Raw genomic sequence first — 23110 nt, 5'->3', positions numbered from 1 at the left:
GGGGTCACTACAGACACCCTGGTTTGAATCCAGGCTCAATCACAACTGGCCGTGATTGGGAGTCCCATAGTGCGGCGCATAATTGACCCAGCTTCGTCCGGTTTTGGCTGGTGTAGGCCGTCATTGTAAATAAGAGTTTATTTTTTACTGACTTGCCTGATTAAATAACAAATATATAAAYAAAATGGCCTCATGGTGAAATCMCTGAGCGGTTTTCTTCCTCCATGGCAACTGATTTAGGAAGGACGCCTGTATCTTTGTTGTGACTTTGTGTATTGATAAACCATCCAGTSTAATTAATAACTTGGAAAAACCTCCCTGATCTTTATGGTTGAATCTGTGTTTGAAATTCACTGCTCGACTGGGGGACCTTACAGATAATTGTATGTGTGGGGTACAGAGATGAGGTAGTCATTCAAAAATCATGTTAAAAAATATTATTGCACACAGAGTGAGTCCATGCAACTTATTATGTAACTTGTTAAGCAAGCCTTGACTCCTGAACTTATTTAGGCTTGCCATAACAAAGGGGTTGAATAATTATTGACTCAAGACATATCAACTATTCATTTTTTATTAATTTCTTTAAAATTCGAAAAACATGATTCCACTTTGTCAATTAGGTTAGTATTGTTGAGTAACTACAATGTTGTTGACTTAAATATTTTTGTCATTTGAGTAATGATTTAGTCTTGTTTTTGTAAAAATAACAAAAACAGTTGGCTATTTTAGTCAACTAAATACCCTTTCATTTTTGTCACRTTTTAGTCATGTCACATTTGTAACCTATAGTAAACAAGCATACATCATTGACTTCCATGWGCACAAACATACATAGCCTTGTCCTACCAACATATTTTTCTGCRTAACATCCTATTCTCTTCCCAACAGCAGAAACATGACAAACATATACAGTGCCCTCTGTAATTATTGGGACAGTGAAGAATTTTCTCTTCTCTTGGCTCTGTACTCCAAAATGTTGCATTTGAAATTAAAGAACGACTATGAGGTTAAAGTGCACACTGTCAGCTTTAATGTGAGGGTATTTTAGCACACAATGTCTACATCAAGTTTGTGACTCAACAAATTTGTTGGATGCATTTGCCGGTTTGTTTTGGTTGTGTTTCAGATTATTTTGTGCCTAATGGAAATGAATGGTAAATAATGTATAATGGAGTCACTTTTATTGTAAAAAAATAAGTTTGGGGTCACTTAGAAATGTCCTTGTTTTTTAAAGAAAAACACATTTTTTTGTAACATAAAATTGATCAGAAATACAGTGTAGCCATTGTTAATGTTGTAAATGACTATTGTAGCTGGAAACAGYTGATTTTGGGGGGGAATATCTACATAGGCGTACAGAGGCCCATTATCAGCAACCATCACTCCTGTGTTCCAGTGGCATGTTGTGTTAGCTAATTCAAATKTATCATTTTAAAAGGCTAATTGATCATTAGGAAACCCTTTTGCAATTATGTTAGTACAGCTGAAAACTGTTGTCCTGATTAAAGAAGCAATAAAACGGGCCTTCTTTAGACTAGTTGAGTATCTGGAGCATCAGCATTTGTGGGTTCGGTTACAGGCTCAAAATGGCCAGAGCAAAGAACTTCCTTCTGGAACTCGTCAGACTATTTTTGTTCTGAGAAATGAAGTCTTTTCGATTTGAGAAATTGCCAAGAAACTGAAGATCTCATGCAACGCTGTGTACTACTCCCTTCACAGAACAGCGCAAACTGGCTCTAACCAGAATAGAAAGAGGAGTGGGAGGCCACGGTGCACAGCTGAGCAAGTGGACATGTACATTAGAGTGTCTAGTTTGAGAAACAGACCCCTCACAAGTCCTCAACTGGCAGCTTCAATAAATAGTACCCGCAAAACACCAGTCTCATAGTCAACAGTGAACAGGCGACTCCGGGATGCTGGCCTTCTAGGCAGAGTTCCTCTATCCAGTGTCTGTCTTCTTTTGCCCATCTCAATCTTTACTTTTTATTGACCAGTCTGAGATATGGCTTTTTTTTTGTAGCCACCCTTTTCCTTGATGACAGCTTTGCACATTCTTGGCATTCTCTCAACCTGCTTCACCTGGAATGCTTTTCCAGCAGTCTTGAAGGAGTTCCCACATATGCTGAGCACCTGTTGGCTGCTTTTCCTTCACTCTGCGGTCCAACTCATCCCAAACCCTCTCAATTGGGTTGAGGTCGGGTGATTGTGGAGGCCAGGTCATCTGATGCAGCACCATCACTCTCCTCCTTGGTGAAATAGCCCTTACACAGTCTGGAGATGTGTTTTCAGTCATTGTCCTGTTGAAAAACAAATGAGAGTCCCACTAAGCGCAAACCAGATGGGATRGCATATCGCTGCAGAATACCCATGCTGGTTAAGTGTGCCTTGAACTCTAAGTAAATCACTGACAGTGTCAACAGCAAAGCACCCCCACACCATCACACCTCCTCCTCCATGCTTCACGGTGGGAACCAAAGGACAGATTTCCACTGGTTTAATGTCCATTGCTCATGTTTCTTGGCCCAAGCAAGTCTCTTCTTCTTATTGGTGTCCTTTAGTAGTGGTTTCTTTGCAGCAATTCAACCATGAASGCCTGATTCACGCAGTCTGCACTGAACAGTGGATGTTGAGATGTGTCTGTTACTTGAACTCCGTGAAGCATGTATTTTGGCTGCAATCTGAGGTGCAGTTAAACTCTAATGAACTTATCCTCTGCAGCAGAGGTAACTCTGGGTGTTTGTTTCCTGTGACGGTCCTCATGAGAGCCAGTTTCATCATAGCGTTTGATGGTTTTTGCGACTGCACTTGAAGAAACTTTCAAAGTTCTTGATATTTTCGGGATTGACTGACCTTCATGTCTTAAAGTAATGATGGACTGTCATTTCTCTTTGCTTATTCTTACCATAATATGGACTTGGTCTTTTACCCAATAGGGCTTTCTGTATACCACCCCTACCTTGTCACAACACAACTGATTGGCTGAAACGCATTAAGAAGGAAAGAAATTTCACAAATTAACTTTTAAAAGGCACAACTGTTAATTGAAATGCATTTCAGGTGACTACTTCATGAAGCTGTTTGAGAGAATGCCAGTGTGAAAGCTGTCATCAAGGCAAAGGGTGGCTACTTTGAAGAATCTCAAATATATTTTGATTTGTTATTAACCCTTTTTGGTTACTACATGATTTCAAATGTGTTATTTCATAGTTTTGAGGTCTTCACTATTATTCTACAATGCAGAAAAAAAGTAAAATAAAGAAAAACCCTTAATGACTATGTGTGTCCAAACTTTTCACTGGTACTGTATATATAATATGTTTCTAAACACTTCTATATTATTTGGATGCTGCCATGATTACGGATATCCTGAATGAATTGTGAATATAGTTACTTACCAATATCATAGCCATGCACTCATTATTGTGATGGTGAGAGGTTATATGATATTTGTGTGTCTAACTTTCTTACTCATCGTTATTCATGATTCATTCAGGTGTTTAGAAACATATTATATAATTTTGTCACTCAGGACGAAGTGATTGTTCTGATGGAAGACAGTGCAAAGAAACAATTGTTGCCTTACAGCCAGCYACTGCACAATCTCTCTTGCTTTTGGCCGTGAAATACTAGCTACCTCTCCCGTGCATGTCATCAATTTGACCGGGCGGGATAGTAGGAGGGGATATGGAAATCAATGATGAATTGTCATTGGTCTATTACAATCAGACCACCAGGTGTCGTTATGTGGTGACCAAAACACCTACTTTGCCTTGTCTTAACAGAAGTACAGAGGCGGTTGCAGCCTGCCTGCCTTGGTGGAGTATAGAGCTCCACCTTGGAGTTAAAGAAGCTTAACAAATAGATTACAGGTATGAGACGCAGCCACTAAATAAGACAATCTGAATTGGTGAAAAATAAAAAAGAGGCCCAATATAAGTCAGAAAATGAGGATGTATTTGCCTGAGGAAAAGCTGAAAGTAGGCTGGCAACAGATGTGCAGGGCAGTAAAGTTTAATTGAAATGCCAGCAGCGATGGTCTTATCTCCACGGTACAGGAGCCTGCTGCCAGTCAGAACATCAGTTAAATGTCATTTTACCTAAGTCTGAATCAGCCTGCCACAATCCCTGCTCCTGTGATGGCAAGGAGGGAGGGGGAGGAGGAGGGGGGTTGTAATAGGATTTCAGTAGCACACAGTTCACTTCCACCACCTGGACTAAGTTGGTAATTTGATATGGTCCATCAATAGGATTCATTTACTGTACAATGATAATATTATTGTCATTATTTATATATTTATTAATCTCTCCCCCTCCATATTTCTTCCCCTGATCCTAATCAGGATCCTGGTGGAGGAGTGGGACCCCAGTGCATTTCCTGGGACAGTAGGACATATCCCTCACCTAGCTATGAATTAATGTTTTAAAGCCAAGCTGGCCCCATGGTAGCCTGTCTGTTTCAGCATGATCATCTGCTAGGCCACCGTTTCACCACACTTTCTGTTGACAGATATGTCTAGTCTTTTCATCTCTACTTTATAGTGTGTTGTGCTATCATGCGTTGAAGCACACTTTCTTATCTCTATTCAGGCATAATAATCAGTCATTATATACGATTGACTGTGTTGTGTTGACATCATGAACTGTTCTCATTCAGKGCTCCATTTCTGATATTTCTACCCTTTCATATCATCCCTTTTTTCTTGTTCACAAATTCTACCAATCTAATGGAATCCAATCACATTTTTCTTTCAGAGGGTGATTTTCAACATTGTCAACTTCAGCAAGACCAAGAGCCTGTACAGGGATGGCATGTCTCCAGTGGTGAAGTCCACCAGCCGGCCTAAATGGTACAGTCACAGTTTAAAGAAAACTAAAACAAAAAACACTTCACTTAATGTGATAGAAGGGACTGTCCTATCTTTATGATGAAAGCTTAAACCCAAACGTTAACTGAGGTTTTACTTTAAACCTGAAACCTGCATATTTATTATTATTATTATTATTATTATTATTTATTATGATAGGAGAACCTACATGTAGTCAACCTCAGGCCATAACAGATAGCTAGATCCAGCAAAACTGTCAGAATCAGAGTCATCTAACAGGTGCATAAAGGGGCTGTTGTTCTCACTCAACACATCTATACCAATGAAGTTGAGGGTAGATTTGTAGATGTTCTATTTGTCCAAAGTACTACTTGCTTGTGGATTATTTAGTTGTCCTCTAATTTCTCTGGAACTATCTGTTCAACCTGTACRTCTTTAGTTTTCCAGACCTTAAAAATAGGGTGTTTGAAGTTGGAGATGTTGCTAGAGATGTTCTGTTTCCATGACAGCGATGGCCTGGTAGTTTGCGGGACAGTGACAGGGATGTTGATTAGATCATTAGAACTGAGGCGAGAGCAGCTGCATACGTAACACTTTGTTGTAGACGTGGACCTACGTAGGTTTCATTTTCTCCTGTAACTGAAAACTGTCCTCTGTCACACTGCTCTGTGTCAAATGTAAGACCCCTTTACCAGCTATATTAAGTATTTCCACTGACCTGCTTAGTCATAATGTACCTATTCATCTCTAACTCAACATGTTACTTTATCTGTGATCATGTAGAGTTTTGCATCATTCTTTTAAAATCCATTGATTTGTGGATCGTTCCACGAAGTGAGTGCCTTTTGCAACCTTATGCTATTTTTTGTAGACATTGTGCACAAATTGTAAGGAAGTCTGTGTGTAGCTGGTGAATAGGAGTCAGGAGCAGGACAGCAGATATGAGTAAATAAACGTATTTTACTGAACATACAATAAATGCACTACAAAAACAGAGCCCACAATAACGGACCTTCCTACATAGAAACAATCACGGGGGAACAGAGGGTTAAATAATGACCAGGTGTGAAAGACAAAGACAAAACAAAWGGAAAATGAAAAGTGGATCGGCGATGCCTAGAAGGCCGGTGACGTCGACCGCCGAACGCCGCCCAAACAAGGAGAGGGACCGACTTCGGCGGAAGTCGTGACACAAATATAGAATTTTATAAGCCTTTTATATTAAATGAAGTGCCCTTTAATATATAGACCACATGGGACATTCAATAAAGTGCCAAAATTCAGCATTTTGACATGGCCCCTGTGCATCCTCTATGACTTCTAGGAAGATTTTAACCCACTTCAAATCAAATTTTATTGGTCACGTAAAATTCAGTGATCAATAAACAGTGCAGTAATACCTAACAATACACACAAATCCCCAAAATGTAAAGAAAGAAATTTAGAAATATCAGGACGAGCAATGTCAGAGTCGGGAATATAAATATACAGTGCATTTGGAAGGTATTCAGACCCCTTGACTTTTTCCACATTTATTATTTAATCAATCATTTTTCCCCCTCATCAATCTACACACAATACCCAATAATGACAAAGCAGAAACAGGTTTTTAGAAATGTATTATCATTTATTAACAATAAAAACAGAAATACCTTATTTACGKAAGTATGCATACCCTTTTTTAAGAGACTCGAAATTGAGCTCGGGTGCATCCTGTTTCCATTGAAAATCCATGAGATGGTTCTACAACTTGATTGGAGTCCACCTGTGATATATTCAATTAATTGGACATGATTTGGAAAGGCACACACCTCTCTATATATGGTCCCACAGTTGACAGTGCATGTTAGAGCAAAAAACAAGCCATGAGGTTGAAGGAATTGTCCGTAGGTGGTCCGAGACAGGATTGTATCGAGGCACAGATCTGGGGAAGGGTACCAAAAAATGTCTGTAGCATTGAAGGTCCCAGAGAACACAGTGGCCTCCATCATTCGTAATTGGAAGAAGTTTGGAACCACCAAGACTCTTCCTAGAGCTGGCCGCCCGGCCAAACTGAGCAATCGGGGGAGAACGGCCTTGGTCAGGGAGGTGACAAAGAACMCGATGGTCACTCTGACAGAGCTCTAGAGTTCCTCCGTGGAGATGGGAGAACCTTCCAGAAGGACGACCATCTCTGCAGCACTCCACCAATCAGGACACCTACAGCACCCGATGTCACAGGAAGGCAAAAAAGATAATCAAGGACAACAACCACCCCAGCCACTACCTGTTCACCATCGCTATCATCCAGAAGGCGAGGTCAGTACAGGTGCATCAAAGCTGGGACCAAAAGACTGAAAAACAGCTTCTATCTCAAGGCCATCAGACTGTTAAACAGCCATCACTAATATTGAGAGGCTGCTGCCAACATACAGACTCAAATCTCTAACCACTTAAATAAATGGACCTAATAAAAGGTATCACTAGTCATTTTAAATAACACCACTTGAATAATGTTTACATATCCTACATTACTCATCTCATATGTATATACTGTATTCTATACCATCTACTGCATCTTGCCTATGCCRCACGCCATCGCTCATCCATATATTTATATGTACATATTCTATTCATCCCTTTACATTCGTGTGTATAAGGTAGTTGTTGTGAATTTGTCAGATTACTTACTGCATAGTCAGAACTAGAAGCACAAGCATTTCGCTACACTCGCATTAACATCTGCTAACCATGTGTATGTGACCAATAACATTTGATTTGATTGTATGATAGAGTGGCCAGACGGAAGCCACTCCTTAGTAAAAAGCACATGACAGCCCGCTTGGAGTTTSCCAAAAGGCACCTAAAGGACTCTCAGACCATGAGAAACAAGATTCTCTGTTCTGATGAAGTCAAGATTGAACTCTTTGGCCTGAATGCCAAGCGTCACATCTGGAGGAAACCTGGCACCATCCCTACGGGGAAGCATGGTGGTGGCAGCATCATGCTGTGGGGATGTTTTTCAGCGGCAGGGACTGGGAGACTAGTCAGGATCAAGGCAAAGATGAATGGAGCAAAGTACAGAGAGATCCTTGATGAAAACCTGCTCCAGAGCGCTCAGGAACTCAGACTGGGGTGAAGGTGGGCTCAGGGTCAGGGCAGGCAGAGGTCAATAATCCAGGGTGGTGTGACAAGGTACAGAACGGCAGGCAGGCTCAGGGTCAGGGCAGGCAGAATGGTCAAAAACAGGAACTAGAAAAAGACAGGAGCAAGGGGAAAACGCTGGGAGGCTTGACAAACAAAATGAACTGGCAACAGACAAACAGAGAACACAGGTATAAATACACAGGAGATAATGGGGAAGATGTGCAACACCTGGAGGGGGGTGGAGACAATCACAAAGACAGGTGAAACAGATCAGGGTGAGACAGTACCCCCCCTCTCTAGGGGCACCACCTGGCATCCTACCTGGTTGACCGGGGTGTCGGCATTGGAAATCCGCTATGAGGCCTGGGTCCAGGATGTCCCTGGCGGGTGTGACAGTTACATGAAGTACTGTAGCTTAATTTGTTAATCATAGGCTACCATCTCAGTTGTCTTACTTGGCACTGGAAGAAAATTGTCTAGAGCCTGCCGCTAATGTAAAGTAACTGTACTTTTAAACTTTTTTATCGTTGTATTTGTTGTTATCGAGATTTTTTTTTTACAATTTATCGCAATATAACTTTTTGTCCATATCGCCGGGCTCTAGCACCCAAAATAATTTATTGTCATTTCAAGTTTCCAGTTTTTATAAATTCGTACGGGCTACACATTGTATACACCGTCCAACTAAATGCTTACTTGCAGGTTCCTTTTAGACAATGCAACAACAATAAGAAATAATACAAGATAAGAATACAAACATAAATTAAATGTCTTAGTAGAATAGAATAAACATTTTAGCATAATACAGAAAGGCACAATTTATATTCCAATATTGACACACGTTTTGGGGAAGGAGCGGGATTTGGGGGCAAGTGTTTAAATTGTGCAGTATTTAGCAGCAGTCGTGTGTGTGTGTGTGTGTGTGTGTGTGTGTGTGCGTGCATGCGTGCTAAGGTGTTATTGCAAAAAAAAAAAAAACATGTCTTTTGTCCATATCGCCCAACTCTAATTGATACCATTCACATACATGTTTGAGGACTGCTAGAAGGCCTATCTCTGCGATGGCCATTGTAATACATTGCAACCTTCTTTTTTTTTTAAACATACCACATACTCTCTGTATGAATGATGCATTAGAATTCCAAAACTGATGTTTCTGGTTCAATTTGCATATGAACCGTTGGTTGTTTATGTGATTGCTGTCATCGGTAATAGTCGTAGAGTGATGGATGCAGAGGTGGGGGCGGGAGGGTGTCGTGGGGCTGGGTGCATCTGCCAGACATGCCGAGGCACAGGGCTGACGTGGGAAACAGGGTTACGTGATCAAGTGTGCCCATTCAACAGGAGCCTCTGTCATAAGGCGATCAAGGGCAGCCATCGAAACTATTAAAAACAATGAAAATAAAAACTTAAATATTAACTACACAACAAACATAAGAGGATAARAAAACKAAAGAACAAMAATAAACACAGAACGACTAAAAAGCACCCTAAGGAAAAGCAAAGCTTAAAAAGTGTTTAAGATATCTATGTCCACAGTTTCGCCCACCCCTCAGGTTGTCTGGCAGGCTAYTCCAGAGAATGGGGGCATAATAACTAAAGGCTRCCTCTCCATGCCTTTAGGTCCTAGACTTTGGAATAGTTAAAAGACCAGTGCCAGAGGACCTGAGTGACCTACTGGGTACATAACTTAAAAGCATGTCTGACATGTATTGATTTAAAAACCAATAGAAGAATCTTAAAATGTATTCTAAAACTCACARGCAGCCAGTGCAGAGACCTTAAAACCAGTGTAATGTGTGCTCTACGTCTGGCCTTGGTCAGTACCCATGCTGCAGCATTCTGYATGTTTTGYAGYTGACCAATGGCTTTCTTGGRTAGACCAGACAGGGGAGTGTTACAGTAGTCAAGCCAGCTTGTAATAAAAGCATGGATGAGTCTCTCTGTATCAGCCTGAGAAAGAAACGGCCGCACCTTGGCAATGTTCATCAGGTGGTACAAAGCTATTTTGGTCACATTTCTATTGTGTGATTCAAAATAGAGTTCAGAATCTAAAATAACACCTAGGTTTTTTACCTGGTTTTTTACCTACCTCTTTATTGCCTGTGAATTAAAATATTCAGCCAGATTTTGTCTCTGTGCTTTGGCTCCAACAATAAGTACCTCGGTCTTAGAAAATATGTGATTATCTGCTGCTATTGCTAGTGGTGGATTGAGCTGGGCTGGTGGTGGATAGTTTTGCAATGGTAAAATCAGAGAATCACACTGCAAAGAGATGAGTTATGTTCTAGCTTGAGCCTGCCCCCTCCCAGGGAAAACCCATATTCCTCGAAGGAAACCAGAGAGATCAGAAGTCGGACAGTTCAATTGTCTGCAAGCTCTTCATCATGCAGCTCGGGGGTGGATGAGCAGAATTTTTAAAAGCCCACAGACCTGTTGAGAGCAGGCTGACTCCAAACACCCACGCATGAGCTGTACATTGGCTTTGATCCACTTAACTACAGAACAGTGAAGTTCACTTGGGAGATATATCAAGAAGTGAGAGGGCTTCTAATAAAAAGTCCCATTTGGATAACAATGACCGAGGGGCTTTCACAATACATTAACTCACTGGCTCTTAAACATTACATCGGCTGACATCTCCCCATCTCTCCGCCATTCTGATCCAACTAATACTGATGGAGGGTGTCAGAATGGACCAGCAGCTCACGTGGTGCTCCAGGTATGTCAGCTCCCTCAACGCTAGCATTTATCACCTGGCATAACCTGCTTGTTGTAACACAGTGTAAATCCAGTGCTTTTTCTCCTCTAATTACTGCACCTTCAGGCTCACGATGGATCCCTGCACTTGGCAATGGGCTCTAATCGGAATGCTGTCTCTCACAGGGGAACACAACCTAGTCCCCAGTAGCGCAATCAGGGGCCCCAGGAAGAACTGCTCCTGTGGAGAGATAAAGACTTCAACTTTTGGGTTAAAAGGGACTTTTCTACTGATAAATACAGCAAAAGCAATCTATTCTCTATTTTCTCCCTGTCTGTCACCCTCTCTCTCTTCTCTGGTTCTCTTTTTCTTCTTTATCCCATCCTGCATTGATCAGGTAGTTAAAATTATTTGCAATTTGCTTGATTTATTCCATATCTGTGACTGTCAAAAGAAGATGCTTTGTTGTCATAATGGAAAGCAAATGGAGGAGCTGTTAAAAGCATCTTGACCACATGTGGCCAAACAAACAATGCCATGTTCGGTCTTAGTAAGCTCACGAGTTTTATTCATTCCTTCAGATGTCTTAAAAAAAACACAGAAGATCCCTTTCTACAGTTTTACTGAAAGATGTGTTTAAACAAGGTATTCCGTTCACCAGCTATGGAGGTCTACGTCACCGGCCTTCTAGGCATTATTGATTATTATTACCACCAACCCCGGACTGTCTTGTCTCATTACGCACACCTGGTTCCCATTCCCCCTGATTAGTATGTGTATATATGTGCCCTGTTCCCCATTGTCCTTGACGATTATTATCCCATGTCTGTTGGTCTTGTGAGTACCTGTGCTCTGTTGTATCGGTTTTTGTGCTACATGTTATTGTGCACTTGTTATTACAGGTCTCGTCCCGTGTATTATTTAGAGGATAACACCTCGCTCTTTTGTTTGGGTTACCCTGTGTTATATATTTATGTGTTTGTTTTGGGCTTCGTCCCCGTGGTTTTCATTACGTACTTTATTTTGGGTGTAGAAATAAAAAAAACTATTACGTATTCCTGCGCTTGTCTCCTGTCATTATACACCGTGACACGAGCTTCATTTCTTAAAACATGACCAGAGTTATAACTACAATCCTTAATTGAAACAATAACAAAGCACACACCCCGCCTCTGTTTTGGTAAAAAGCTGTGGGWTGGGTCTTGAGAATTTGAACCACTCTCAAATTAATAGACAGAGGTATGGATGCAAGGACTGACCATCCATGATGTCAAAAGTATAGTTTTAACCGTGTTTTGAGGCTATATATATATATATATTGTGTTTGTTTACAAACATCAGAGTAAAACAAGCTTAAATTTTGGGTTCTGATGGGGTACGACAGTTGAACTAAACGCATTATGCATTTATGTTATATTCTTCAAGAATCAATGTGTATATAATTTATAAGTACAAAAATGGATGTAGCAATTAAACAAGCTTTAAACTATTAGTGCAGTTTTAAACAGCTTAAAACCAATAGGCTTACGGTAACCAATAGCTCCTGTTGAGGACAACGTAAATAACTTTATTCAACCTTGAATCAAGAGTTTTGCGATTCAAAATATCAACAGTATCACCACCTAATTTGTTGATATACTGTAGGCCCCACTATTAAGAGTGACAGCAGATTTTTACTGTAGCCTATTAGTCGCCTCCCAACTTTGTATTTGTATTTATAAGGGATCCCCATTAGCTGCTGCCAAGGCAGCAACATATTAAAGCACTTACATTACATATAAAACAAAAGATAAAACAGTATATCATATAACATTACACCACTACATATCTACAATAGAAAATGATTAATACCACCATACAACATTATCACAATGTATGCGTATACATGTGTCTGTACCTTTGTGTGTGTCTCTTCACAGTCCCTGTTGTTCCATAAGGTGTATTTTTACCAGTTTTTGAAATCTGATTCAACTACTTGCATCAGTTACCCGATGTGGAATAGAGTTTCATGTAGTCATGGCCCTAGGAAGTACTGTGCGCCTCCAATAGTCTGTTCTGGACTTGGGGACTGTGAAGAGACCTCTGGTGGTATGTCTTGTGGGATATTCATAGGTGTCCGAGCTGTGTGCTGGTAGTTTAAACAGACAGCTCGGTACATTCAGCTTGTCAACACCTCTTACAATAACAAGTAATGATGAAGTCAATCGCTCTTCCACTTTGAGCCACGAGCGATTGACATGCATGTCATTAATGTTAGCTCTGTGTACTTTTAAGGGCCAGCCGTGCTGCMCTGTTCTGAGCCCACTGCAAGTAGTCAAGGTGCAACAAAACTAGGGCCTGTAGGAGCTGCCTTGTTGATAGTGTTAAGAAGGCAGAGCAGCGCTTTATTATGGACAGACTTCTCCCCATCTTAGCTACTGTTGTATCAATGTTTTGACCATGACAGTTTACAAACTAGGGTTACTCCAAGCAGTTTAGTCACCTCAACTTGCTCAATTTCCACATTATTCATTACGAGATGTAGAGGTTTAGGGTTTAGKGAATGACTTATAAAAATATTTAGGACTAACTTATTCATTGCTACCCATTCCGAAACTAACTGCAGGTCTTTGTTGCAGTCATTTCAGTTGCTGTAGTAGCTGACATGTATAGTGTTGAGTCATCAGCATACATAGACACACTGGCTTTACTCAAAGGCATGTTAGTAAAGATTGAAAAAAGTAAAGGGCCTAAACAGCTACCCTGTGGAATTCCTGATTGTACCTAGATTATGTTTGAGAGACTTCCATTAAAGAACACCCTCTRTGTTCAGTTAGACAATGTAACGAGTGCGCTGAGAGTCGGGAAGCAAGTTCAGGGAGTGAGTGTTTTAATAAATAAAAGAAACAATGAACACAAAACACAAACAAAGCTCCGACATGAAAACAGAGTCAATAACACCTGAGGAAAGAACCAAGGGGAGTGACAGATATAGGAAAGATAATCAAGGTGATGAAGTCCAGGTGAGTGTCAGGAGGCGCAGGTGCGCGAGACGATGGTGGCAGGTGTGCGGGATAATCAGCAGCCTGATGACCTAGAAGCTGGAGAGGGAGTATACGTGACAGACAAGTAACTCTTTATCCACATTATAGCAGGGGGTGTAAAGCCATAACACATATGTTATGTTACGTTTTTCCAGCAGCAGACTATGATTGATAATGTCAAAAGCTGCACTGAAGTCTAACAAAACAGCCCCCACAATAATTTTATCATCAATTTCTCTCAGCCAATCATCAGTCATTTCTGTAAGTGCTATGCTTGTTGAGTGTCCTTCCCTATAAGCGTGCTGAAAGTCTGTTGTCAATTTGTTTACTGGGAAATAGCGTTGTATCTGGTCAAACACCATTTCTTCCAGAAGTTTACTAGTTGTTGGTAACAGGCTGATTGGTCGGCTATTTGAGCCAGTAAAGGGGGCTTTACTACTCTTGGGTAGCGGAATGACTTTAGCTTCCCTCCAGGCCTGAGGGCACACACTTTCTAGTAGGCTTAAATTGAAGATGTGGCAATATCTTGCCACATCACCTCTTCCACACTGGCTTTACGGAATTCAAAAGTACAATTTGTCTAATTTGGTCAGATATACTTGAATGTATAGTGTCAGCGTTTGTTGCTGGCATGTCATACCTAAATTTGCTTGTCTTGCCAATCAAAAAGTAATTAAAGTAGTTGACAATATCAGTAGGTTTTGTGATGAATGAGCCATCTGATTCAATGAATGATGGAGCCGAGTTTTCCTTTTTTCCCAAAATGTAATTTAAGGTGCTCCAAAGCTTTTTACTGGCATTCTTTGTATCATTTATTTTTGTTTCATAGTATAGTTTATTTGTATTTAGTTTAGTCACATGATTTCTTAATTTGCAGTACATTTACCAATCAGCTGGGCTGCCAAACCTTTTGCCTTATCCCTCTCCACCATACAATTTTTCAATTCCTCATCAATCCAAGGGGATTTAACAGTTTTTACAGTCATTTTCTTAATGGGTGCATGCTTATTAGTAACTGGAATAAGCAATTTCATAAATGTGTCAAGTGCAGTTTCTGGTTGCTCCTCATTACACACCATAGACCAGCAAATATTCTTTACATCATCAACATATGAATCATAACAAAACCTTTTTTCTAGTTTTCCTAGATATGGGGACTATATTGTGATTACTACATCCAATGGATTTGGATACTACTTTAAAGCAAATTTCTGTAGCATTAGTAAAGATGTGATCAAAACATGTTGATGATTTCATTCCTGTGCTATTTGTAACTACCCTGTAGGTTTACTGACAACCTGAACCAGGTTGCAGGCACTGGTAACAGTTTGACGTTTTTTCTTGAGTGGGCAGCTTGATGAAAGCCAGTCAATATTTAAATTACCCAGAAAATATACTTCTCTGTTGATATCACATACATTATCAAGCATTTCACAYATATTATCCAGATACTGTCTGTTAGCACTTGGTGGTCTATAGCAGCTTCCCACAAGAATGGGCTTAAGGTGAGGCAGGTGAACCTGTAGCCATATTACTTTAACAGTATTTAACATGAGATCGTCTCTAAGCTTTACAGGAATGTGGTTCTGAATATAGACCGCAACACCGCCCCCGTTGGCATTTCTATCTTTTTGGTAGATGTTATAACCATGTATTTCTACCACTGTATTATCTAAGTGAGTTTCAGAATATGAATGTAATCTGTTACAAGCAAGTTATTGACTTCATGGACCTTGTTTCTCAGGCTGCATATGTTAATATGGGTTATTTTTAGCACTTTTCTGGGTTGCTTGATTGTTTTTTATCAAGACACAAGGCGAGACCCAAATGCAGACACAGGAGGCAGATGGTTGGAGTCTTACAATGTTTATTAATCCAAAGGGGTAGGCAAGAGAATGGTCGTGGACAGGCAAAAAGTTCAAAACCAGATCAGAGTCCAGGAGGTACAGAGTGGCAGACAGGCTTGTGGTCAAGGCAGGCAGAATGGTCAGGCAGGCGGGTACAAAGTCCAGAAACAGGCAAGGGTCAAAACCGGGAGGACTAGAAAAAGGAGAATGCAAAAAGCAGGAGAACGGGGAAAACGCTGGTTGACTTGGAAATATACAGGAGGAACTGGCACAGAGAGACAGGAAACACATGGATAAATACACTGGGGAAAACAAGCGTCACCTGGAGGGGGTTGAGACAATAACGAGGACAGGTGAAACTGATCAGGGTGTGAGTGTTAATGCTTTAATTGGAAGCTTATCAGAATTAGACTTGCTCATGTTATTTATATTGGAGCTGATAGTGCAGGGTGAGCTGCACACAGCGGTCTTCCTACTAGGGCACACCGCCTCAGTGCTAACAGTGTAACTCTCGTTCATAGGCTCATGATTACTGTGATTACTGCATACAATAGCTGTAGGATCAATAGAGGTTTTCAGGGAAATTAGGGGGACATAAATTAAGTTACTTACATTGTGTCTGCCAATGCCCCTAGGATAATGTACATTTGATGCAGCATTATGATGACTCATTGTCACAATGGTAGGGATTAGCTGAGCTGGTCTTGGGTCATTGATAAGTCATTGTTTCAATGCAGCCTTGAAAAGCGTGGATAGAGTCCAGGAGCCAAGATGATTTGGATGGACTCCGTCTGTCACGCCCTGACCATAGTTTGCTTTGTATGTTTTATGTTTTGTTTGGTCAAGGTGTGATCTGAGTGGGCATTCTATGTTGTATGTCTGGTTTGTCTATTTCTATGTGTTTGGCCTGATATGGTTCTCATTCAGAGACAGGTGTTTTGCATTGTCTCTGATTGGGAACCATATTTAGGTAGCCTGTTTTGTATTGTGGGTTGTGGGTGATTGTCTATGTGTAGTGTTTAGTGTCAGCACTATTTGTTATTTAGTTTCACGGTCGTCGTTTATTGTTTTTGTATTAGTTTCGCAAAGTGTTCTCTTTCTATTAAAAACAAGATGAACACATACCACGCTGCATATTGGTCTTCCGATCCTTCAAACTTTTCCTCCTCGGACGAGGAGGAAGAAGACAGCCGTGACACCGTCATTCTGTTTCCAGAAGGCGTCAAAGTTATCTATGAAAGTGACTCCAGCAGAGCTACAGTAATCTTTTAGCCAGATGTGTAATGTCAGTAGCCTGGTGAATATTTATGTAATGACAGTAGCCTGCTGTATCTTGACCACAGTTCACTCAGTTTCACACAAACTTTAATAAAGGACACCTTCTTGCTCGCACACAGCAATTAAGTGTGTAAAGCAGGGCCCTCTGGMYGTTCGTCACACCTCTGTAATTGCATAGAAAACCCTTGCTATTCAGTCAGGGATCCTCCAGAAACAATACAGGTTCAGTAGAATATTAAACACTGTCTTTCCCTTTTCCCAGCCTTGACCCCTCCACCATGCATATGTTTTGGACTGGGTTGTGGTAGTGGGTGCAGGCGTTGCATGTGGCAGGCCTCTGTTTGATTAGGCCTCCCCATGCAGTCATTTGATGTGCGGCAGGTAGCCTAGTGGTTAAGAGCGCTGGGCCAGTAACCGAAAGGCCGCTGGTTTGAATCCCAATGCCGACTAGGTGAAAAATCTGCCAATGTTCCCTTGAGCAAGGCACTTAACCCTAAATGCTCCTATAAGTTCCACTAGAGAAGAGTGTCTGCTAAATGACAAAACAATTGAAATGTCAAAAAATGAGGGGCAGTGTGACATAATGTAGGCAGAATTGTTCTCAGTTGGATAATCCCCTTTCATAAATGGCACAGGGTCATTGCAATTCTGCATATAGCCACAAACAGGCCCAGTCTTTGAAAATACAGTTAGGAAGGGCTTGACTTCTGGGCAACATTCTAACACTGACATCAATAGCCAAAAGCAGTCCCCAATGAACAACTCTTTGTATCCCTTAACACATCTTGTAGAACATATTTACAGGTATCCACTTTTTCTCTCAGAACAATGTAGAAAATATATWTWTTTTTTTTACAACACAGTAAGTTATATTTTTTGATTTCAAAGGATTTGGCATAGTTTCTCCCAGCAGGTCAAGATCAAAAACATTTGGACACAGCACAGAGATAAAGTGTATCTCAACTAATCTGAACAGCCCTTAGGTAACATGGAGTGTAAAAAGTGTGAATCTGGCTGTGAGATACGATGTAGTTTATTGTTGCTCTATGGCATCTCGTTCTAATTTTTCCCCCATTAGCCTGTGACCAGGGGTTGGCTGATGTTGACAGTTTCCTGTGGAAGATGCCTGGCGTTTCGATGGCTGCCCTTGATCGCCTTATGACAGATGCCAATGCTCCTGTTGAATGGGCACACTTGATCACATAACCCTGTTTCCCACTTCAGCCCTGTGCCTCAGCATGTCTGGCAGATGCACCCATCCACCCCCACCTCTGGATCCAGCTATCTTCTGTATACCACCCCTACCTAGTCACAACACAACTGATTGGCTTAAACGCATTAAGAAATTCCACAAATTAACTTTTAACAAGGCACACCTGTTAATTGAAATGCATTCCAGGTGACTACCTCATGATGTTGGTTGAGAGAATGCCAAGAGTGTGCAAAGCTGTCAAGACAAAGGGTGGCTGCTTTGAAGAATCTCAAATCTCAAATATACAGTTGAAGTCGGAAGTTTACATACACTTAGGTTGAAGTCATTAAAACTTGTTTTTCAACCACTCCACAAATGTCTTGTTAACAAACTATAGTTTTGGCAAGTCGGTTAGGACATCGACTTTGTGTATGACACAAATCATTTTTCCAACAATTGTTTACAGACAGATTATTTCACTTATAATTCACTGTATCACAATTCCAGTGGGTCAGAAAATTACAGAAAGGATGTCATGGCTTTAGAAGCTTCTGATAGGTTAATTGACATCATTTGAGTCAATTGGAGGTGTACCTGTGGATGTATTTCAAGGCCTAATCAAAAGAAATCAGCCAAGATCTCAGAAAAATAATTGTAGACCTCCACAAGTCTGGTTAATCCTTGGGAGCAATTTCCAAACACCTAAAGGTACCACGTTCATCTGTACAAACAATAGTACGCAAGTATAAACACCATGGGACCACACAGCCGTCATACCACTCAGGAAGGAGACGCGTTCTGTCTCCTAGAGATGAACGTACTTTGGTACGAAAAGTGCAAATCAATCCCAGAACAACAGCAAAGGACCTTGTGAAGATGCTGGACGAAACAGGTACAAAAGTATCTATATCTACAGTAAAACGAGTCCTATATTGACATAACCTGAAAGGTCCGCTCAGCAAGGAAGAAGCCACTGCTCCAAAACCGCCATAAAAAAGCCAGACTACGGTTTGCAACTGCACATGGGGACAAAGATCGTACTTTTTGGAGAAATGCCCTCTGGTCTGATGAACAAAAATAGAACTGTTTCCAATAATGACTATTGTTATGTTTGGAGGAAAAGGGGGAGCTGAAGATCACCATCCCAACCTTGAAGCACGGGGGGGCAGCATCATGTTGTGGGGGTGCTTTGCTGCAGGAGGGACTGGTGCACTTCACAAAATAGATGGCATCATGAGGTAGAAATTATGTATATATTGAAGCATCATCTCAAGACATCAGTCAGTTAGTTAAAACTTGGTCGCAAATGGGTCTTCCAAATGGACAATGACCCCAAGCATACTTCCAAAGGACAACAAAGTCAAGGTATTTGAGTGGCCATCACAACGCCCTGACCTCAATTCCATAGAAAATGTGTGTGCAGAACTGAAACGCATGTGCGAGCAAGGAGGCCTACAAACCTGACTCAGTACACCAGCTCTGTCAGGAGGAATGTGCCAAAATTCACCTAACTTATTGTGGGAAGCTTGTGGAAGGCTACCCGAAATGTTTGACCCAAGTTAAACAATTTAAAGGCAATGCTACCAAATACTAATTGAGTGTATGTAAACTTTTGTCCCACTGGGAATGTGATAAAGAATAAAAGCTGAAATAAATCATTCTCTACTATTATTCTGACATGTCACACTCTTAAAATAAAGTGGTGATCCTAACTGACGTAAGACAAGGGATTTTTACTTCGTTTGAATGTCAGGAATTGTGAAAAACTGAGTTTTAATGTATTTGGCTAAGGTGTATGTAAACGTCCGACTTCAACTGTATTTGATTTGTTTAACACTTTTTTGGTTACTACATGATTCCATTGTCACGATCGTCGTATGAGTGAGACCAAGGCGCAGTGTGGTATGCGTAATAATGAATGAAACACTGAACAAAAACAACAAAATCAACGAACAAAACATGAAGCTATACAAATAGTGCAGACAGGGAACTAAACATAGACAAGATCCCACAAACACAAAAGGGAAATGGCTACCTAAATATGATCCCCAATCAGAGACAACGATAAAGAGCTGTCTCTATGGGAACCATATCAGGCCAACATAGACATACAAAAAACCCTAGATGACCCACCCTAGACACTATCACGCCCCAACCAACACAGAGAAAAAACAGCTTACTATGGTCAGGGCGTGACAGTCCCCCCCCCCCCCAAAGGTGTGGACTCTGACCGCAAAACCTGACTCAATAGAGGGTCCTGTGGGCATCTAGGATGGATGACCCAGGGCGTCGGGGGCGGCTCCGGTGCGGGCGCATCGCCGGAAGCTCCGGACCGTGGGTCGTCGCCGGAGGCACCGGACCGTGGCTCGTTGCCGGAGGCTCCGGACCGTGGATCGTCGCCGGAGGAACCAGACCGTAGATTGTCGCAGGAGGCTCTGGACTGAGAACCCCTGCTGAAGGCTCTGGACCGCCGACCGTCACTGGATGCTCGGACCGCCGACGGATGCTCCGGACCGCTGACCGTCGCTGGAGGCTCTGGACCGGAACCGTCGCTGAATACTCCGGACCGGGGACCGTCGTTGGAGGTTCCGGACTATTCCCCGTCGTTGGAGGTTCGGACTGGGAACTGTCGCCGGAAGCTCTGGACTGGGAACTGTCGCCGGAAGCTCTGACTGGGAACTGTCGCCGAAGCTCTGGACTGAGGAAACTGTCAGCCGGAACTCTGCCTGTGGAGGCGCACTGGAGGCCTGATGCGTGGGACCGGTACAGGTGGCACCAGGCTGATGACACGCACCTCAGAGCGAGTGCGGAGAGGAGGCACAGGATGTACTGGACTGTGGAGGCGCACTGGAGACCTGATGCGTGGGACCGGTACAGGTGGCACCGGGTTGATGACACGCATCTCAGGGCGAGTGCGGAGAGGAGACACAGGACGTACTGGACTGTGGAGGCGCACTGGAGGTCTACAGCGCAGAGCTGGCACAAACCTTCCTGACTGGATGCTCACTCCAGCCCGGCAAGTGCGGGAAGCTAGCACAGGACGCACTGGGCTGTGAAAGCGCACTGGAGACCTGATGCGTGGGACTGGTACCGGTGGCACCGGGCTGATGACACGCACCTCAGCACGCTCGCTCTGCAGCGCTCTCAATGCCAGCACCTCTCTCTGGAATCTTGCGTCGAGTTCCTCACTCGACTCCCTGACTGGCTCTGGTTCACTCCTCGGCTCCGCCGACTGCTCCATGTGCCCCCCAAAAATGTTTTCTTGGGGTTGCCTCTCGTGCTTGCTCCGTTGAGCTATCTCCTCGTATCGTCGCCCTTACGCTGCCTCTATCTCCTCCTTAGGACGGTGATACTCCCCGGCCTGCGTCCAGGGTCCTTTTCCATCCAGGATCTCCTCCCAAGTCCACTCCTCCTGTACATGCTGCTTGGTCCATTTTTGGTGGGATCTTCTGTCACGATCGCCGTATGAGTGAGACCAAGGCGCAGCGTGGTATGCGTACATTCTCTTTTAATGAATGAAACACTGAACAAAAACAACAAAATCAACGAACGAAACGTGAAGCTATACAAATAGTGCAGACAGGGAACTAAACATAGACAAGATCCCACAAACACAAAAGGGAAATGGCTACCTAAATATGATCCCCAATCAGAGACAACGATAAASAGCTGTCTCTGATTGGGAACCATATCAGGCCAACATAGACATACAAAAAACCCTAGATGACCCACCCTAGACACTATCACGCCCCAACCAACACAGAGAAGAAACAGCTTACTATGGTCAGGGCGTGACATCCATATGTTTTATTTCATAGTTGCTTTGTCTTCACTATTTTTCTACAATGTAGAAAATAGTAAAAATAAAGAAAAACTCTTGAATGAGTAGGTGTGTCCAAACTTTTGACTGGTACAGTACTGTACTTTCCTCTGCTTTTCTTTCCAAGGTGTTGACCTTCTTAATAATGCTATGTTCAACTGGCCCCCCCTGTGTTCACTTATTTGTTATTCTGATTGAGCGAAGATTTACTAAGCATTCTTTGTGGCTCAACCCACATATGCTGTTGGGAACTTCCAGGTTGAGGGGAAGAGAAGGAGAGCATTGCTGTCAACAAACATCTCTCTTTATGTAATGCCCACGGACCTGCGGGTCCAGACAGAGATCATTGCGCGTGGTCGCCATTTTTCTAGTTGCAGGCAGGAGCGGTCAGACAGACAACTTTGGGATGAAAATATTATTTTGTTCTGCTGATTATTTGGATACAGTCGTCTTGTGCCTATGCACCGAGTTTACATTCCATTGATACACCTGCTCTTTCCATTGAGGCAATTGAGACATGGATTGTGTATGCGTACCATTCAGCGGGTGAATGGGCAAGACAAAATGTTTAAGTGCCTTTGAATGGGGTATGGTAGTAGGTGCCAGGCACACCGGTTTGTGTCCAGAACTTTTCTCTCAACRGTTTCCCGTGTGTATCAAGAATGGTTCACCACCAAAAGGACATCCAGCCAACTTGACACAAAGGGAAGTATTGGAGTTAACATGGGCCAAAATCCCTGTGGAACACCTGATGAATTGAAGCTGTTCTGAGGGCAAAAGGGGGTGCAACTCAATATTAGGAAGTTTTTCCTAATGTTTGGTATACTCAGTGTATGTGTGGTCACAATGAAATAGAGTAGGCTGCCTATGCATGGGCGGAGAATCACTTGGCAGTAATCTTTCCAAGGAAATTAACTTATATATTATTAGGCTATAGTTTACTACAGTGTATGTGAATAAATATTGATCACGGAAAGAAGTGGAGGGCGGTCAACCAACTTGAGTCGAGGTGCAATCAATAAATGTGATCATCATTGAAAAGGAAAAGGCTCAGTTAAAATGGTATAATACACGAGGTGCGATACAAAATGTAGTGTGCATTTTGATATTGCCTATAGGGTGCAAAATTGCTGGGACCATAGCTGGCAAGCTGCGTCATATGCCTAAAATAACATTGCTGGACTGCGGTTTGGGACCAGTTCTTGAGGGTGGGAGTTGGACAGAAAGCCAGCTGGAGCTGGTGGCGAGAGTGGGCGGCGGGCAGTTGTGGTGTGAAAAGCTGCAACCTCCCACC

General features: G+C 42.2%; 1 protein-coding gene across 1 annotated transcript in view; it reads left to right on the top strand.

Moving 5' to 3' along the window:
• LOC111972197 (cytosolic carboxypeptidase 6-like) overlaps positions 1-23110 on the top strand; it is a 464364-nt gene that overhangs the window by 200793 nt on the left and 240461 nt on the right. Inside the window, exon 4 of the mRNA XM_023999099.1 lies at positions 4756-4850. Within this exon, the coding sequence (XP_023854867.1) occupies positions 4756-4850 (95 nt within the window). The remainder of the gene's footprint in view (positions 1-4755; positions 4851-23110) is intronic.

The sequence above is a fragment of the Salvelinus sp. IW2-2015 genome, linkage group LG13 (assembly GCF_002910315.2).
Source record: "Salvelinus sp. IW2-2015 linkage group LG13, ASM291031v2, whole genome shotgun sequence".
NCBI lineage: Eukaryota > Metazoa > Chordata > Actinopteri > Salmoniformes > Salmonidae > Salvelinus > Salvelinus sp. IW2-2015.
Note: the sequence above shows the minus strand (reverse complement) of the source record. Positions and strands in the feature narration are given on the sequence as shown.